This window comes from Leucopleurus acutus (genome assembly GCF_964270905.1).
Source record: "Leucopleurus acutus genome assembly, chromosome: 15".
NCBI lineage: Eukaryota > Metazoa > Chordata > Mammalia > Artiodactyla > Delphinidae > Leucopleurus > Leucopleurus acutus.
In genome coordinates, this window is record NC_139157.1 from 27,258,783 (window position 1) to 27,278,261 (window position 19,479).

The 19,479-nt window shown below is 40.2% G+C and overlaps 1 protein-coding gene across 2 annotated transcripts in view; it reads right to left on the reverse strand.

The window, feature by feature from the left end:
- Positions 1-380: 380 nt before the first annotated feature.
- PDE7B (phosphodiesterase 7B) overlaps positions 381-19,479 on the reverse strand; it is a gene marked incomplete at its 5' end in the record, with an annotated part of 217,993 nt that continues 198,894 nt past the window's right edge. For both annotated transcript variants that reach the window (XM_082855542.1, XM_082855541.1), the window contains 5 exons: positions 381-797; positions 6,224-6,304; positions 11,189-11,285; positions 13,245-13,389; positions 18,715-18,806. In XM_082855542.1, the coding sequence (XP_082711668.1) occupies positions 562-797; positions 6,224-6,304; positions 11,189-11,285; positions 13,245-13,389; positions 18,715-18,806 (651 nt within the window). In that variant the 3' untranslated portion in view covers positions 381-561. The remainder of the gene's footprint in view (positions 798-6,223; positions 6,305-11,188; positions 11,286-13,244; positions 13,390-18,714; positions 18,807-19,479) is intronic.

The following is a 19,479-nucleotide window of genomic DNA, read 5'->3' on the forward strand; positions in this document are numbered from 1 at the left end:
GCATAAAATAGAAAAGTTAAAAAGATTTATTATTATTTTTATAATAATAATTATTATTAAAATAGAAGGTACTTTCTCTCACGCTCTCATTTGTGCTCTTGCACCTGAAACCAATATCCTTGGAGTTCCAAATATGCTGGTGTTTTTGTCATGCAGATCAGCAGTCCGAGGGCCAATGCTAAAAATGCTCTGGACTTAGGAAGTGCCGCCTGTCTCAGTGTGACCCAGGACCCGAGGGGCCCACGGCAGGAGCACCTCTTTCTTACTCCCCAGTCTTCACCTCGAGGGCCAAGCCGGCCCCTGGAATCAGCTCCCTCATGGTGGAATGCAGCTGTTTATTTCGGCAGCTAACGCTGAGGTGACGGATGGCTTCTGTACACTTGGAAAAAGGGAGGCAGGTGAGCAGGAGGAGGGTGGCGTTCCAAAGAGCCCCAGGACGACACCCAGAGAGGGGCTGGGTTTACCGGCAAGAGCCCCTCAGAGCATCTGCCCTCCCAGAGGCCTCTGCGCGAGGAGGCTGGCACTCTCAGTGTGCAGAGCAGGGGGCAGGCCTGGCTGGCACTATGGGGCGTCGCCTTCGGTCACGGTCTGCCCCTCAGCCTCGGTCCCTGGGCCGGTGTGGTCTGGGCCGCCGCTGCCACCGCCACCGCTGCTGCTTCTGCGCTGGTTGGGCAACAGCCTCTTCCACTGGGCTTTGTTGTGCGCCAGGTGGCTTAGCATGCTCTCAGACAGGGCGCTGTGTCCTGTGAAATGGGCCCATTCACGGAAGAGGGGCTCCACGATGTAGGTCATGAAACCTGGAACAGGCAAGGCCAAGCTCATCACCATCAGGGCAGTAAGACCTACTTCTTCCTCCCTAACAAACATGACTGGGCCCACGATGTGCTGGCCCCGTGCGTAAGAAGGCCACCAAGATGCAGTCCCTGCCCTCAGTGTCGAAGCATAAGATATGTCACCTTGGGCTTGGCATCTAACCTCCCAGTGCCTCAGTTTCTGCAGTTGTAAAAAGGCGAAGAAGGGTACCAAACCCATAGGGTTGTTATGACAATCAAATGACTTAACACATGTGAAGATGCTTAGAAAGCTCCTGGCACATAATAAACACTCAATAAATATTGGCTATTATTATTTGAAGAAGGGAGAAGACATATAAAGAAAAAAGTTAAAAAAAGTTTGTGCTAGAACTAAGGAGGGTGGGTGGGGGATGGGAGGAAAGAGCAAATGATACCAGGAAGGGGCACCTCGTTGATTTAGACCATCTGAAGAATTGATACATCTACTCCGTAGGGTATTTTTTCAGGATTATCATTTCACAGTTTTGTCTTACTTTCAATTATGTTAAACAACTAGGTGTAGGTAATAAAAGTTCATTCGTCTTCAATACAGATTTTTACCTGCATAAATGTTCTGCTTGAATGACTAGATAAGATGGATTGATATGAGACTTCTTTGTTTGCATGTCTGTTCTCTTAATTATTTTAGCCTTGTTGCTTTCTAACCATGTTTCACTGTTAATGTGCCTTCCATATTAAACATGATTTATTAAAGCAAAGATAACTTCCAGTCTAGGCTGGAATAACTGGACTCATCACAAATTTGGATATATTTAGGTTTTATTGTATTTCCCTGAAACGTAGGTATGGGGAGAAAAGGCAGGTGTTTTTCAGCTAACGAAATCTTCCAACAACTAACCCTGTATGTTTACAGGCATGTGAATTATAAGGCTTGATTTGATTATCCTTTTATTGGACGGACAGCAGATACTTGGCCTTTGAGGATGCTATGGAGATGAAAAAAGAATGCAGCAAAGCAAAATTTTATTGTACATGCCTGCATCATCTCATCAGATGTGAAATATGATTTGAATAGTATAAGATTATTTTAGATTACCTGAACCTGAGGAGGAAGGTTAAGCCAGTGACTTACTGTCTACATCTTGATAAGGTTATACAGGGAGTCAGCAAGAAAGGATTTCATTTTGGAATGTCCTTGCTTGCTATTCTTGAATTTTCTTCACCTCCTTCACAATCTCCATATCTAATTTTGATATCTTTCATCTTAAGAGAGATTAGATATTAGGTATCTAAAAAGATAGTGCGCAATATTATACTATTCTAAAGTTTAAGTTGTGAATATTTATCAGGTTTACCTTAAGTATAAAAAAAGTTACAAATCCCACATTTAAAAATCCAGTACTTAAAAATCAACTCATTTTCTTCCTGAAATTACTCTGGAATTACACCTCTGTATTTCTACTCGTCAGATATAAAGACCTCTTATAGGAGATAGAAGAGTGATTTTAAAGTCTGAAGAAACACCATGAGGCAGTTTTTCACATGAAGAAAGGCTTCTGCACTTGGGAGCCTGCCCCATAGGTTCCTTGTGTATTTGGGCAAACCTCCCTCTTCTATTCAAGCGATGTAGAGCCTGACTTTGCCGGGATATTGTCTTCCTGGAGTGGTGGGAGTGGGGCAGGGGAGAAATGATGGCTTCAGAGTACACAGGGATTGAAGGAAAGCCTTTTTCTCCTCATCTTTCTATAGGCTGCACCAATTAGAGATTCATTTGATTTAATGCCTTCCTTTTTTTTTTTGCGGTACGCGGGCCTCTCACTGCTGTGGCCTCTCCCGTTGCGGAGCACAGGCTCCGGACGCGCAGGCACAGCGGCCATGGCTCACGGGCCCAGCCGCTCCGCGGCATGTGCGATCTTCCCGGACCGGGGCACGAACCCGTGCCCCCTGCATCGGCAGGCGGACTTCCAACCACTGCGCCATCAGGGAAGCCCTGATTTAATGCCTTCTTTTTAAAATGTAGAGTTTGATGGGGAGAGGGGAGGAATATGGGTGTGTGTGGGGGGTGGATATTAAATCCCTGTCTCACTTGGGTAAATATGAATTACTTAAACAGAAAATCAGGTCTAAGCCTGAGATGGCTCTCAGGAAATCCTCACTGTGGATTGGGAAAGGAAAAAGAGAGGGGACATTTTCAATCCCAGGGTAATCAGAACGGAGGAACTAGCTGCATTATTTAGCACCCACTGGAAAAATCCTTGTCTGGGAGCCTGGAGCCCACAGTTCCCATTAGATTCTGTTGATCTATTTGGGTTTTTCCAGTTTAGTCTGATCTACCTCTGCACACCACACCTCCCAGCCTTGAACCTACAGAGCTGGGAGATGTGGAACAGAGACAGAAAGATTTATCTACTAAGGGTTGTTTTATAATCACCTCTTTCTCTTTATTGGTGTGCTGGTGTAGCATCCATGGGATTTTCCTTTTCATTCAATCCCCATCCCATTTTAAAAACAGGTATCTATGGTAACCACATTTTCCTGAACTGAAAATCAGGACATATGATCTGACAAAATAAGTGTGTTCTCATGACAACAAGAGAATAGAATCTCCGAAATCAAGTCTGTCTTGTAAATCTAGGTTGTGTGCTTAATAATGTGAATGCTTTTCTCTGGGGGCTCAAAATGTCTTTAACAGGTGCCTGGCAAATTTCTTTCTAGCCAGAATTTAGCAAGCTGGGTCCCAGGATGAGGATTTTGGTTGGGGGTCTATTCCTTTTGAATTGCATCTGCAGAATTTCCTACTTGATAGGGCATTGGATCCAAAGAGGCTGAGGCTGCATTTCTGTTGATGTTGATGGCCTTCCCCCTCCCCTGCAATTCTGTAGCTTCATCTGCTCTGGATTCTTGCAGGGTTTTATTTTTTATAACAACACCCCTCTCCCTTTTTCAGGTGGATGAATCGGTTTAATTGTAAAAAGAACGTAACGATATTAAGGGCATTTTGGGAAAAAAAAGATCACCAGTAATCTCAGAGTTCCAACACATCTATTTTAACATTTGTATATTCCCTTCAAATTTTTTAAACTAGATAAATTTTGTTCCTATTTCCTTAGGTTGACTTTGTGACTCTTTTGTGGGACTGTGGGTTCAACTTGACCCTCAGTAATTGGAAGCATATCTTTCTAACTGGCTCTGGTTTTCTCAGTTTTCAACTGATGTTTTCAGGTGACCCTTTCACTCCCAATCTCCAGGCATTAAGCCTTGAGCTTGCAGAGGTTTGCAACACTGTGAATGTGTTAAGCTGTCTGAGGTCTGTGGGAACTGGTGAAGAACATGAAATGGTACATGTCAGGGCCATAGTTTATAAGTAAAGAGTTAAAGTTCTGAGTTTTTTTTTTTTTTTTGTAAGTTTATTATCTCTGCTCTAACAAATCTTGAAATTAACATGCAGCCTTTAACTGCTATATTTCACTGATGTGGCAACATATTTTTATTTTTAAAATTTTATTTATTTATTTATTTTTTACACAGCAGTTCTTATTAGTTATCTATTTCATTTATTTTTTTACATTACCCAAAGCAATCTATAGATTCAATGGAATCCCTGTCAAACTATCAATGGTATTTTTCACAGAACTATAACAAAAAATTTTACAATTTGTATGGAAACACAAAAGACCCCGAATAGCCAAAGCAATCTTGAGAAAGAAAAACAGAGCTGGAGGAATCAGGCTCCTGGACTTCAGACTATACTACAAAGATACAGTAATCAAGACAGTATGGTACTGGCACAAAAACAGAAATATAGATCAATGGAACAGGATAGAAAGCCCAGAGATAAACCCACACACATATGGCCACCTTATCTTTGATAAAGGAGGCAAGAATATACAACGGAGAAAAGACAGCCTATTCAATAAGTGGTGCTGGGAAAACTGGACAGCTACATGTAAAAGAACGAAATTAGAACACTCCCTAACACCATACACAAAAATAAACTCAAAATGGATTAAAGACCTAAATGGAAGGCCAGACACTATAAAACTCTTAGAGGAAAACATAGGCAGAACACTCTATGACATAAATCACAGCAAGATCTTTCTGACCCACCTCCTAGAGAAATGGAAATAAAAACAAAAAGAAACAAATGGGACCTAATGAAACTTAAAAACTTTTGCACAGCAAAGGAAACTACAAACAAGACGAAAAGACAACCCTCAGAATGGGAGAAAATGTTTGTAAATGAAGCAACTGATAAAGGATTAATCTCCAAAATATACAAGCAGCTCATGCAGCTCAGTGTCAAAAAAACAAACAACCCAATCCAAAAATGGGCATAAGACCTAAACAGACATTTCTCCAAAGAAGATATACAGATTGCCAACAAACACATGAAAGGATGCTCAACATCACTAATCATTAGAGAAATGCAAATCAGAACTACAATGAGGTATTACCTCACACTGGTCAGAATGGCCATCGTCAAAAATCTACAAACAATAAATGTTAGAGAGGGTGTGGAGAAAAGGGAACCCTCTTGCATTGTTGGTGGGAATGTAAATTGATACAGCCACTATGGAGAACAGTATGGAGGTTCCTTAAAAAACTACAAATAGAACTACCATATGACCCAGCAATCCCACTACTGGGCATATACCCTGAGAAAACCATAATTCAAAAAGAGTCATGTACCACAATGTTCATTGCAGCTCTGTTTACAATAGCCAGGACATGGAAGCAACCTAAGTGTCCATCAACTGAGTTTGGTTTTAATTGGAGGGAACTGCAAGGAACAGAAAGACTTGCTTTAAACATAGATGGAATTGGTAGAGTGTTTCAAGGAGTGATAGAAACAAACAATTACTTTAGAGGCATTAACATCACCGTTTAACATTTTAGTGCAATTGACACTTGAGAGTGTGGTCCTAAGAGAATGAGACTGAAAATCCATTTTGAAGTGAAGACTAGAGAAGCATGGGATCCCATGTCACATGGCTGGTGGGGCCTGGGCCTGGGGACCAAGCCCCTAGTATTGAGCACTGAGGATGAAGGGTAATGACCAAATTGGAAGGATCCTGAACTGCAGATTTCCCACCCTTCATGTCCTAAAGAGAGTGCGAGCTAATCCAATCTTCAGCAGCCAATAGTTGATTCTTGTTACTTTCCTCTACTCATTTGGTTTTGATTCAATTCTGAACTACAAAGTTAATACAGGTTAGTTATTAAGGGTCTGTAACAAAGCCTTTACCCTATTTTTCATCTCAGTTGGTAATTAGTCATGACTAGAGTGTTCATTTGGACTCAGCCATTCAAAGGGCCATTGATTAAACCTCTCGTTTGGATCTTGAGAAAGTTGTGTGTAGATCTTCTCAGTGACTCTTAGCAGAGGTGCTGAAACTGTTGATTTAAAATTAAAATTGAATTTGACTCACCAATTTGTATACTAGGGATTGAATCTTTCTGTTGATTGCAAAGAGGACTGATTTCCAGTTCAAATTTCTGTTCAAGGTCACCTAAGAAGAAAAAAGAAGAAACACATTGGTAATCGAGAACCTATAAGAATGAGTGTTGATAGTTTTAATGATCTAGTTGGAAGAAGTTATCTGGGAATTACTGTTCCCTGCCTTATCACTAGGAACCCTTTAGCAACAACTGGCTCTGCCCTGCTCCGGTAGCTTCTGCGAAAATTTAAAATATCAAGAGTATCGACGATCATTTACAATAGGCTCATTGTAAATAGGTATGCTCTGGGATTAGAATAAGCTTTTGAACAAAAATCTATAAAAACAAGAAAACGAATGGCCAGTTTCCTAATAAGAGATGGAAGTTCTGGTTTTAAGTTGCAGATTAAGAAAACAGGTTTTATGCTTTTTCCCTCCTTTCACTCTGCCTGACCCTCATCTGGTTTCACCTGAACAACCGGGAATAATTAGTAGGCAGGAAATCGGGAAGAGGAAGTAGAAAGATCTCATTTGAAGAGCATCTCTGTAGCTACAAAATTAATCCAAAATAAGGGTCTGGTATCTTTCATTCTTACTCCTTAGAGTTTTACTTAGTGTAAATGAAGGTTAAAGAAAGTATAAAGCTCAGGATGATCTTTCTTTTTAATGTCTCCATCAGCTAGAGCAAAAAAGAAATACATCATGCAAAGCTTTATCAAAGTATTTTATCAATTCTTCCTGAAGGTGAAAAATTGTGCATAATTACTTCATTGGGAAAAACAATCTGGTTAATCAGTACAGAAGCTGGGTCTCAGAAACACTTAGCTGAGTTCAGTTGTGAGTGCACTCCTCTGAACTAGAGGAGAGAAACACATAACATTTATATCATGCTTACTGTGTGTCAGGCACGTTCTAAGCAGTTTACCTATTTAATTAATTTAATCCTCATAACAACCTCACTATAACCCCCATTTTACAGATGCGGAAATTGAGATGAAGCGTAGGGAAATATGTTGACCTAAGGTCCTTCTGCCAGTGAAGAGGGGAGCCTGGATTCCAACCCAGAAAGTCTGGCTTCAGAGGGTCTGCACTTAACCATTAAGCTAGGATCTTTTGAGATGCCACATGTCTGTCATTTTCCCTAAGATTTTAGCCATGGCTCCCATGGTCTCTCGGGCCCTCGTGATTCTCAAAACTGATGTGAGGAAATCACTTTGGCTTAACTGAGGAGTTCAGGGAAGTCAGATGATAATAGCCTTCTGAGGGCAGAGCATGACACCATTTAATATTAAAATGAATTCTCCTAAAGTTGGTTTTACTCCTCACCTCCATAGTTCTGTTAATAGTGATTTTTCAGTTAAGTCTGACACTTCGGAGGAGTTGTCTTTGATTTTTCCCTTCCCTCTACCCTCTGTATTGAGGAAGCAAATCCTGTTTACTCCTCTGTTGAAACATCTATTTTCCCTACTTTCACTCTGCCTGACTCTAGTCTGGTTTCTTTCTTTCTTTCTTTCTTTTTTTAAATTGAAAAATAGTTGATTTACAATATTATATTCATTTTAGGTATACAACACAGTGATTCAATATTTTTATAGATTATACTCCATTTAAAGTTATTATAAAATATTGGCTATATTCCCTGTGCTGTACATTACTTCCTTGTACCTTTTTAAAAAAATTTAATATTTATCTTTATTTTATTGTTTTTTTTGGCTGCACGGCATGTGGGATCTTAGTTCCCTGACCAGGGATCAAACCTGCGCCCCCTGCAGTGGAAGCACGGAGTCTTAACCACTGGACCACCAGGGAAGTCCCACATCCTTGTACCTTATTTATTTTATACCTAGAAGTTTGTACCTCTTAATCCCCTATCCCTATCTTGCCCCTCCCCCTTCCCTCTCCCCGCTAGTAGCCTCTAGTTTGTTCTCTGTATCTGTGAGTCTGTTTCTGTTTTGTTATATTCATTCATTTGTTTTATTTTTTAGATTCTACAGATAAGTGAAAACATACAGTATTTGTCTCTCTCTGTCTGACTTATTTCAGTAAGAATAACACCCTCCAGGTCTATCCATGTTGTTGCAAATGGCAAAATTCCATTCTTTTTTATGGCTGAGTAGTATTCCATTGTACACATACACCACATTTTCTTTATCTGGTTTCTTTATAACTCATTCCGATTTTTTGCTTCTTAGCTAGTTTCTTTCGTATTTCTTCTGCTTCAGTTATACATGTTGCCCTAATTGTACCTTCTAAGATGACTCCCATTGCCATGTTCTCTACTTTTAGCATGGTGTACAGGGGCCTCAACAGATCCTCATATTCTCACCTTCTATGGGATCAAGCTGGTCTATGAGGCAGGGGGATGGTCTGCAGTGCGTCTGTCCATTTCTGCTCCTCTCTGTCTAGACCACTGGGACTGTCTGCAATGATGGAAATGTTCTCTGCACTGCCCACTATAGTAGCCCCTTGAAATCAGATCAAGAAAACTGAGGAACTAAATTTTCCATTTTATTTAACCTAATTAATGTAAATTTAACTAGCTACATGTGCCTCATGTAGCATGTGCTTTATCCTATTGGAAAGTGCAGTCACTACACATCCTTGAATACCCAGCTCAGATTCTGCCATCCTCAGCACTAGGTCTTCTCCTGTGACCTCTACCATAATTGGTCTTCCAATTGGATCATTTAGTCATTCACTTATTTCAACATATATTTACAAAGCACTGCACATTTCAGACACTTTGTTAATCAATGTAGAGAATACAAAGAGGAAGATTGGAGTTTCTCTCCTCCAGGAACTCTCCTGGTTAGTATTTTGAGCTTATGAAACATTAACTATAATTCTTTGCCTCCTTCATGACACCCCCAGTGGGTCTTTGCACATAGGAAAATCACAGCTTTGCTGAGGATTAGACAAGGCTGGAAGCAGATGTTCGACGAAAACTTCTGGGAATCTTGGTTCATTGAGAAATACCAATCTGCAGTTACAATAGGACAGAAATTCTACTTTTTTAAGGCACTGAGGGGACGAGGGTGAATGATGTTTGAATCCTATGTCTGTTGTGAGAATTTAACACTGTCTTCCTAATTCATGGGATCTCATCTTCCTTTCCCCTTCTGTCCCTGACCTTGATTTTAGGGCTTTTCCTTTGCTCAACATCACAAATCATTAAAGATACTTTGGCTGGGACTGTTAGCAGTCTGTGGAAGCCCAAATCCTAAACTGAAAGCCAGAAGAAGATTAATCTAAGTGATACAAATGGTGCTTTACAGAATTTCTAAAAAAATAATTCAGTATGGAGGACAAGAAGTTTGGATAACCCGAGAGTCTGGTCTTCTCTTAAATAAGCTGAACTTCTGCTAGACCATAAGGCTATTAAATAAAAAGGACCCGACATACCCTCTGAATTCTCCTTTCTCTGCTAGGAAACATGCCACAGCAAAGTGTTTGAAAGCTCACCTTTAGTGATCAGAGTTACAAATATTCTAGGTTGTTCTATCTTATGATGCTGCACGTGCGTATTATTATGAGGACAAGTTTTTGCCAAGACATCTTACAGATTACCTTTATTGGTAGATCCCACTGATTCCACTTAGTTAACAACTTCCACTCACCAGCTCTGTGGGCCTTACCATCTGCCCAGGGGACATGGTCCAGGCCCCAAACTGCTCATAATCCAAATAGGGCTCAAGATAAGCAAATGAAAGGGTTAAACTCCAATCAGTGCCAACAAGAACGCATGACTGAGTCAGAACCAAGAGGGACAGAGTAGAATCATTGCTTGATCAAGGATGAAGATCCCAGCCCTTTTCTCGCTATGCTATTTCCATATTTTCTGTATCTTATAGTAAAGAAAGTATTTATCTTATCTAACCTGAAACCTCCTTGCTCTAAGTTCATCATATTTCCTTTTGTTTTTCTCTCAGTGGAGATTTTATATCATGGGCAAGTAGAACTGGCCTTTGTTTTCTAGCCACTCACACTCAGTTGAAGTGAAAGGACACAGAGAGGGAGCTCCATGAGTGCTGTTACTCAAAGGAAAGAGATGCGGAGCACAGCCTGCTGGTCCCACATGAACCCTATCCGTTCTGCTTTGTCTTCTGTCTTTGGGACCATCTCAGTGTCGCTGACACATCTTTCTACGGAGGCTTCTCCAAAAGGCTCACTGTTGCTACTTGACCTCCCCACAGAACTGGTATGTGGGACACTTCAGGCTTTATTTGTTCTCAGCCTCTCAGACCTGATCCTGTCACTAACATCAGGGCACTGTTGTGCCTGAAAAAACATCCCGAGCCCTGAAACCGGGCCTGAAGAAACAAGCTGTGTTTAAAGGCCAAGATCCCACCCAACATCAAGATCCTGCTGTTAATTCACTGCTTTACTTCTGAATGAGGTTAATCTCTTAAAATTTATACCCTAACTGGGGGCCACTTGTCTTTTCACTGTATATATTTGAGAGGACGAACACTGGCCAGCTGTGCTCTATTTCATTATTCACTTTATTTAAGAAAGTGAGGGAAAGGAATACAAAAAAATTCTAAGTCCTTCTGTCAGAGTGGAAAACATTGATCCCAAACGGCATTTAGCCTTTAGGCTGTGCTCAGCTCATAAAAATGAAGGTCAGAGTAAAAATCAAACAGTCCTGCACATTCTTATATCCACAGAGAAAAACCATTAACAAATTATATATATATATCTCCCCCTTTTGCTCATTTTTACTGTACCTCATTATTACCTGTTTCCATGGTAAATCAGTGTTATTTATTAATATTTTCAAATTATTTCCAGAAAAGGGCTGGATGGTTCGCAAGAGGGTTAAAAGAGAAAGGCTGGGATAATACGAGTTGATGAAAGAACAAATGTCATGACAGATGATCCATTCCCTGTTTTCTTAGGATAAATGCCTGAAAGGAGAAGGGGCAATGAAAAGTCAGCTGTCGGGTCACTACTAACCTTGCCTGTAGAATTCTTCACAGACCCTTTCACTCCATTGCTTGCTCATCTCCCAGATTCTACAAGGATTGCAAATGTCAGCACACTTCAAGGCAATCTGAGAAATGACAGGGCAGGAGAAAGGGTCAGAGGATGATCTTTGAGCAGCAAATGCACCCCAAGCCCAAGGGGCCATCAGACCTGCCAGTCGGCCTCATGGTACCAGTCCTGTATTTATAGAGGCTTCCCTGACGTGCCTCTTCAGGAAAACAGCACTTATTCATCACGGCACAAAACCTTCATTCAGAACTCCCACTTTATAGCAGTGAGAAGGAGAGAAGAGCCATCGTCCAAGGACACGGAGCTACCTGGAGGAGACTTGGGGCAGGCAGGCCAAGGAAAGCCGTGGCCTGTTCCTGCTGCTCCACTCCTTGTGGGCAGGGAGGCCGCAGGGGCCCCAGCCAGGCTCAAGTGAGATCACTGGGACCTCACTCACTCTCACAGTGGCCAAACTGACCGAGTCCATACATTAAATTATTTGTGTTTGCATTTATATGCCCGTGTCTGTGTGAACAAGCTCAGACTGCCAGCCAGGGAGCTAAGTCATATCAAGCCTAGGAGTGTTTGGTTTGCAGAGATAAATCTGGGCCTTCTTGGCTTTTCCCACACTGTTCTGCATCTGGGACACCAGCTTTTGTCAGAGATGCTGACCCTAGGAGGGTTTCCTTGGATTTCCAGAGAAATAAGTTCTCTCCCTTAACTACCAGCTGCAAAGAGCCCACTGCCCAGATGGGCTTCTGGTGGCATGCCCGTCCATCAGCAAGGTCTGTTGGTTTGGACCGAGTTCTTTGGGATCATAGAACTGCTAGCAGTGCTGGGGTCTGGGAGAGCCTGGATCATATTAAGTTGCAAACCTGGTTGGTTCTTTATTTCCTGGTGAATGGGGACACCAGTACATGTTGGAGTAGGTCAGGGGCAGAAGTCCTCTCCAGGTTCCGCCCTTGAGGGATTCGTGTGTGTTAGCAAGCTTTCCTTTTGAAATGCAAGTGTCCAGGCCAAATCTTTCAGCTAGTCACAACTAGGCTTGAGTCTCTAAAATCAGGCGTCTGTGGCACTCAGGGACGAGAAGACTAGTTTGGGAAGAAAGAAGGAGGGAGATACAGTTTTACAGCTGGGAGGAGGGTATTTCCTTAAAAGGATGGAGCAGTTGGACAGCTTCCGAAGGCAGCCTGAAGGCATGGAAGGGAAGAAACAGTATGCTTCAGTCTCCCACGTGCAGGTCCACGTCCGTGGTTAAAGCTGGCCTATCTAGATGCATCCAGGATTCACCCATTCAGTCTTTTGTGCCAAAAAGAAAGAAGGAAAATGAGAGAAAATGGAAGATCAAGCAAAAGGCTCTGGTTTGGATACAGCAGGTCAGACTTCTGCTTCCAAGGTCCACTTCCCATCTTGTTCTTTCTTAACTTTCACAAATGGCTTTTTGCCATGGAAGGAAGCAGAAAGGGTTGGGCTTGATATGATTCAATGCATTCAATTAAACTTAAAATCATTTATTTATTGGTGCCTAAAAATGGTAGACTAGGTAAACACGTCTGAGCCTCAGATGAAAATGAGTTAAGGTAGTAAAAGGAAGGAAAGCAGGGTTTAATTAAACAGGCTTTAGGCGGAGGAAGGATACTCGTTTTTCAATTTTCGTTAGTACTATAGTTAACATAATATACTTTTGTATTAAAGGAACAGTTCTCTACATTGCACAGGTGTGACAGTGATCAGCTCTATATCAAGGCACAAAATGTGGTAGATTCTTACTGCGTGCAACTACACAACTCCGTTGTGGTGAAGCAGTTACCAAACAAGGAAAAATGAGATATTATCAACTTACTGACGTGAAACCCAGATTTTACTTGCTTGGAAACCACTTAAAAATTTCACGTCTCAAAGTTTTTAATAAAGTAGGTCACCGCTCTAGCTTATACCATGGGAGATATTTCTTCTCAGATGCATTAAAATGATGGATCGTGTCCTTAAGTGTTATACCCAGTGAGGGTAATGACTTCTTTTTGTTGTTGTTGTTTACCTGAAGCATAAAGTGCCTGTCGTGTACATCCTCCAGGCTTAAGTCTTTATTGTGGAGGTGAGCTTTCAATCTGGTCAAAAATTCATTCTGTCTGTTGATGTCTGTTGCCAAGATCAAGGAGCCCAGCTGCTGTTCAATATTCTGTCTGCATCCACAAGAATGAAAGAGAAAACACACACACAAAGCAAATTCCTTTGAGGAGGGTGATGGATTCTGTCATCATCAGGTGGCTTGTACTCTCATTTCTGCCTCTGATTCTGTTTATTACACAGAATCCCAGTCCTTGCAGCCCGAGAGTGATTCTTTCACCCACCATCGTTTCTGTCCTTGGATGGGATATATGTCAAGGACTGGACAGAGAGATTGAAACCATGGGTGAACAGAGTTGTGGCAGTTTATACATTCCCATGGTTCCTATGGGTGGGAAGATCGAAAGCCAACGAGAAATGTATGCTTTAAGGAGGACCCAGAAAGACTCACAGAATCACAGGCATTTGAATTGTGCTTTTTATAGAGTTCAAACCAACTCAAACTTTAAGATTTGCATGGGGAGAGAAATGGGCATGATAATAGTAACAGTAATGAAGACAATAATAGCGACTGATTCTGTGGAATGGAAAGACCCATCAAGGGGACAAAACTGATAGGTTGGAAAGAGATACTGGAACTTAAAAAAAAAAATCACAGTTGATTAAGGCACCATTAAAAAGCAGTGGTCAAGCAATATATTGGTCAACAGATGGTATATGGAAAATGGGATATTTTGGAAAACTAAAACAAATCAGAGCTTATCCTCACATATGGAAAGTAATCAATGGGAGGAATATCCGTACCTATTTTTAAAATTCACCTTTAAAAATGAAATATACTTAAGTAGAGAGCATAGAGTACACATATACAATTTAATGAATAAATATCAAATAACCATCTTACAATCACCATCCAGGTCAAGATCGTTGCCTGCCAGTACGCCAGAAGGTCCTCATTGTGTCTCTCATCCAACCCCACCTCCCCTCAACCCCTGAAGTAACCACTCTCTTGACCTTTGTTTTAATAATTTCCTTGCTACTTATAACAATTTTACCACCTGTGTATGCATGTTTAAATAATACGGTTTAACTTTAACTGCTTTTGCACGTTAAGTTATGTGATAAGTATCAGTTTGTGACTTGCTTCTTTAGCCTAACATATTTTTGTTGTTGTTGTTGTTTTTTGCGTTACGTGGGCCTCTCACTGCTGTGGCCTCTCCCGTTGCGGAGCAAAGGCTCCGGACGCGCAGGCTCAGCGGCCATGGCTCACGGGCCCAGCCGCTCCGCAGCATGTGGGATCTTCCCGGACCGAGGCACGAACCCACGTCCCCTGCATCGACAGGCAGACTTTCAACCACTGCGCCACCAGGGAAGCCCATAGCCTAACATATTTTTGAAAGTCACCTAAGTTGATGTGTGAGCTGTTGTTCATCCATTTTCTTGATTATGTTGTATCCTATTGTAGGACTATACTTCAATGTATTTATCTGTTCTACTTTTGATGGTAACTTGAGTAGTTTCTAGCTTTTGACTACTATGGAAAAAATGACACAATAAACAGCCTCATGTACCTCCAGTTACACATGTGCAAAGTTTCTCTAGGGACTATATCCAGGAATAAAATTATTGGATCAGAGATGTTCATCTTCAATTTCTTAGATATTGCTGATTATTTCCAAAACAGTTGTATAAATTTACACTCCAAACAGTAATAGATGAGGTTCTCATTGCTTTATAGTCTTACACTTTACTTTTTTTTTGCCCATTTGCCAATGTCACGCAACTCATTATAATCTTAATATGAATTTCCTTGATAACTAATGAGGTTGGACATATTTTCATGTGTTTATTGGCCATTTCTATTTTTTTGGTGAAGTTTCTATTGTAGTCATTACCTACTATTCTATAGGGTGGTTTCTGTTTTGTTTATTGCTTCTAAGAGTTTTTAATATATTTTCAATAATGGTCTTTTGTCACTTATGTGTTGCAAATATCTTCTCTCACTCTGTGGCTGGTCTTTCTGTTTTCTTTATGATGTCTTTTGATGAAAGGGAGTCTTAATTTTTAATATAGCTTAACCTAAAAATATTTTTATTTAGGTTAATATTTGTCTCCTATTTAAGAAATCCTTCCTCTGATGAAAATATTCCCTACATTATATTCTAAAAGCTTTATAGTTTCATCATTAACATTTTTGTTTTTAAGCCACACACACGTCTTTAATCTACTCCTGGACATTAGAAATAATCTCAGAAAACAGGCAATTCACAAAAGAACTTTAAAATGTTCCCCAAATATGAAAAGATATTAAATATTCTTAGTGTAACAAAAAATATTAAAACAGCTATGTGACACTATTTCCCACACTTTTATTGGCATGGATTAAAAGCAACTGCTAAATAATATGATGAATTAATGAATGATTGTGATACTTAATGCTGTTGACGATATGGGGAAATCTTCCTTCTTATTCTCTGTTAGCCAGAGTGTAAACTGGTGCAGTGTTCCTGAGGGTAATTTAGGAATTAGTGTTAAAAGCAATAAATATAAATAATTTGACCAACAGTTCATCTACAAATTTACTATGAACATGTTAGTAAAGATACAGTTAGTAAAGATATATGTTATAAGAATGTTTATCCTATTGTTTAAAATAATGAAACATTCTAGGGAGAAAAATATCACAAGAATTCATAAATAGGAGATTGGTTAAATGAACCATGTTACAAGCATACTATGCAATTATTTCGTATGATGATGTATAGCTATATTTGTTGACATGGAAAAATACCATGTTTTATTGTTATGTTTAAAAACAGGATACAAAGTATGTAAGACATGATCTCTATGGTCATAGAGAAGAATTTGGAAAGACATATAGGAGAATTATGAATGATTTTCACTTAAAAATAATTTTCAATATTGTATGAATTCCTTAAAAATACGAATATTTATTAAATTTATAACCAGGAAACATAACTATTTTAGTTAGGTGAAATATTTCATGAACCAGGTTAAAAGGCAAACTAAAAGCTTCAAATAATATTTACAACATATAACAAATGGTTACTGTAGTTAAAATACAGAAACTTCTTACAAATGAATAACAACACTCATAAGAAAATAAGAAAAGATCAAATGCAAAATTTTGTTCTCTAAAGAAATAACAGTGGCCAGTAAATACATGAAAAATTTTTAGTCTCATTTGTTATCAATGAATCTCTCTCTCTCTCTCCTTCTCTTTCTTTCTTTCTCTCTCTCTGTCAAATCTGCAAATATTTTAAAAAGGTAATAGAGATAAAACTCAATTTTGGTGACGGTACATTGGTAGATTTTCTCATAATCTACCAGTGGGAATACAGGTAGATGCAGCTTTTTGGAAAAGCAATTTGATAGTATACAACAAGAACCTTAAAAATTCACACCGTTCTTTCTGATCAATAACTCCTAACCACAAACAGTTTCTGAGAAAATAGAATATCGTAGTTTGGGATTAAAAATATATGTTTAAGGATGCTTGTTAAGCATTATTTGTAATGACATAAATTTGGAAATCATCTAAATTCCCAACAATAGGCAATAGTCAATACAATTTGATGCAATGGAATGCAGTACTTTATTTTAGCAGCAGGTTTAATGATATGGAAAAAGACCTTTACAGTAAGTGAAAAATAGCAGGACATACACTATATGAGATAACTTCCCCATTTCTTTAAAATATAGTTGTACTGAAAAAAAAGACTAAAAGGAAACAAACCAGCCAGGTTAACATTTGCTATTCCTGGACTGCCGGATTACCAGTAATCTCATTTTTCTTCTTCCTATTAGGTTGAATCATATGAAACTGCCAATATTCTACTGTTCTGGGCTCTCAAAAACAGCAACTTCATATGGTGCAAACTAATACTTTTCTGATTTTTTCCTTAGTGTGTATGGTTAACCTGTCTTTCAGAATCAGAAAAATGATTTGAAGGCATTTACATGAGGATAGGATACTCACTATGAGTAGGATGACCGTAAATTTCATTATAAAGTCCTTTCACGTATATTATTGCATAACAGTTTTTCTTCTAGCAAAAGCAACTTACAACACTATGTTCCACAAAAACATATAAAATATAGTATTTTTATTTGGAATCCATAGGGATGAGTAGAAGTATCAGGAAATGAATACTAATTGAGCAACGAGCAGGATTAAGGAGGGCGTTACAGGGACAAATCTGGTCCCAGGTTCCTCCTCCCTTTTTCCTGTTGTTTTATTCCTTCCTGTCTCCTTCTCCTTCCTTCCCTTCTTCTCTCTTTCTTTGGCTTCCTTACCATTCACCTCTTCCTTCCTCCTCCTTCTTACTTGATTTTTTGCTCTAGTTTTTAGTTCTTTTTGCACTTAATTCTTTCGATCTTTGCAATGTATTGTTTTAGTAAGAGGCACGAGTTTTTATTCCATGTGTGAGGATTGGTTTTATTTGGTTTCGGGGGTAAAATGTTATCAGAATTGAAGTTCCTTCCACAAATTCCACTTTCTTCTGGGTGCTAGGGAACAGCATGAGATAGAATCAGCATGCCAGGGGTAAACGTGCGAGCCCAGAGCATCCTGCCTGCTTTACCGAGAGACACCACGTGGTCCTTGACCTTAAGTTTTGTGCCCTTCAGAAACATGGTACAGGGATCTATTTACTTTTTCCCTCCTAGCTACCCTGGGTTCTGTGCATTTGAATTAAACAGATAGGAATTAGTGGTGACCTTGGAAGACAGCGCAGCAGCTAAATTAAGGCCAGTATGGTACAGCAGCTAAACTGAGGCCAGATGGAAATGAGGCCATGGTCTTGGATTTAGTAGGACTCGACCTAAATACCCGGGCTAACAAACAGTGGACCAGGAAACTAGTATTTCCCTTTCTGTTTAAAATGCAAGAGACATAGGTAAATTCCTGGTGAAAAAAATTGCTGGGGCCAATTCAGTTACTTAACAAAAGACATTTTAGAAAAGAATTCCTGACTTCTCCTTTTGCTAAGACTGGCAATAACAAAACACGCTTTATTGAACTAGGCTTCAATCTAGCTTAGGAACTCCTGTGTTCCTTCTTGATAAATATTTATTATTTGGATCTACACAGGAGGACAATTTTGCTAACATAAAAGACAGGAATTTGGCAAAGCACAGCGTTGATGCCGAAGAGTGTGAAAGCTGAGAGCTGTTTATTATCTCTTTTCCTGACGTTAGGTCCTACACTCTCCAGGCCCTTTCAGAGTTCACAGAGGGATTCTGGTTTCTGGGTTGCTGTAACTGACACCGCATCTCCTCTGATAGGCAACCAAGGCAGCACGGGCCGGAAGCACAGCAGGCTGGCTCCCTGCCATTAACCCTGGCGGTCTCAAGCCCAAGAGAAAGCGGCTTATCTCTAATGTGTGGACATCGGTGTGTTTCATCTCTACGTCACTTACGTCATTTCCTTTGGCAAGTGAGCCAGAAGTCTTGATTCTCGAAGCATGCCGATCGTAGATCGCCAGTGGTGATTCTCCAGCACAGACATATTCTAGAAAGAAAGAAAATTAAAAGTATAAATGGGGGAGAAGCCAGATACCGATCTCTCTCACTGAACACAGCTCCGTGGAGGCCAGTATTTTCCCTCTGGCCAGTTGGTACCTGATGACATAGAGGCAGAGCAGAAATACAAAATAAAACCACCGCAGGCCTATTCTCAAGGCTATAATAATAGTGTGTGTGTGGGTCAAGGCCCCGCTGACCTTCCACCAGAGGGCTGAATGCGGGTCTATTTCTAGCAGCCGCAGTCCTGTCTCTGTCTGGTTTTGAAAGCACATTCAGGTAACAGTGTAGAAGAAAGAAAGTGAGGCAGTAACAGTAGGTAGTAATGGATACCGTAGGGCTATGTGCATAATATAATCCAAAATCACACTACTCAACAGAGCAGAGGCAGGCCTCACCACCTCTGGTGTGATATGTGCCCCAGTCAATGCAGTCTTGTTTTGGTGGCTTTGTGGTGATTTATTATTGTGGACACTAAAGTCTGAGAACCACTGTCAGTAATCTTCGTGATCAGTATATTGGCACTTAGCCCATTAGGTCTGGGTTTGAATCTACAGTTGCTTCCTTGTTCAACTATCTTGATATTTCTGCCTTTGTGGAAACCTCTACTACATCCAATCTCTCCTTTGACCTTAAGTATGCTGCCTGTCTGAACATTAGCT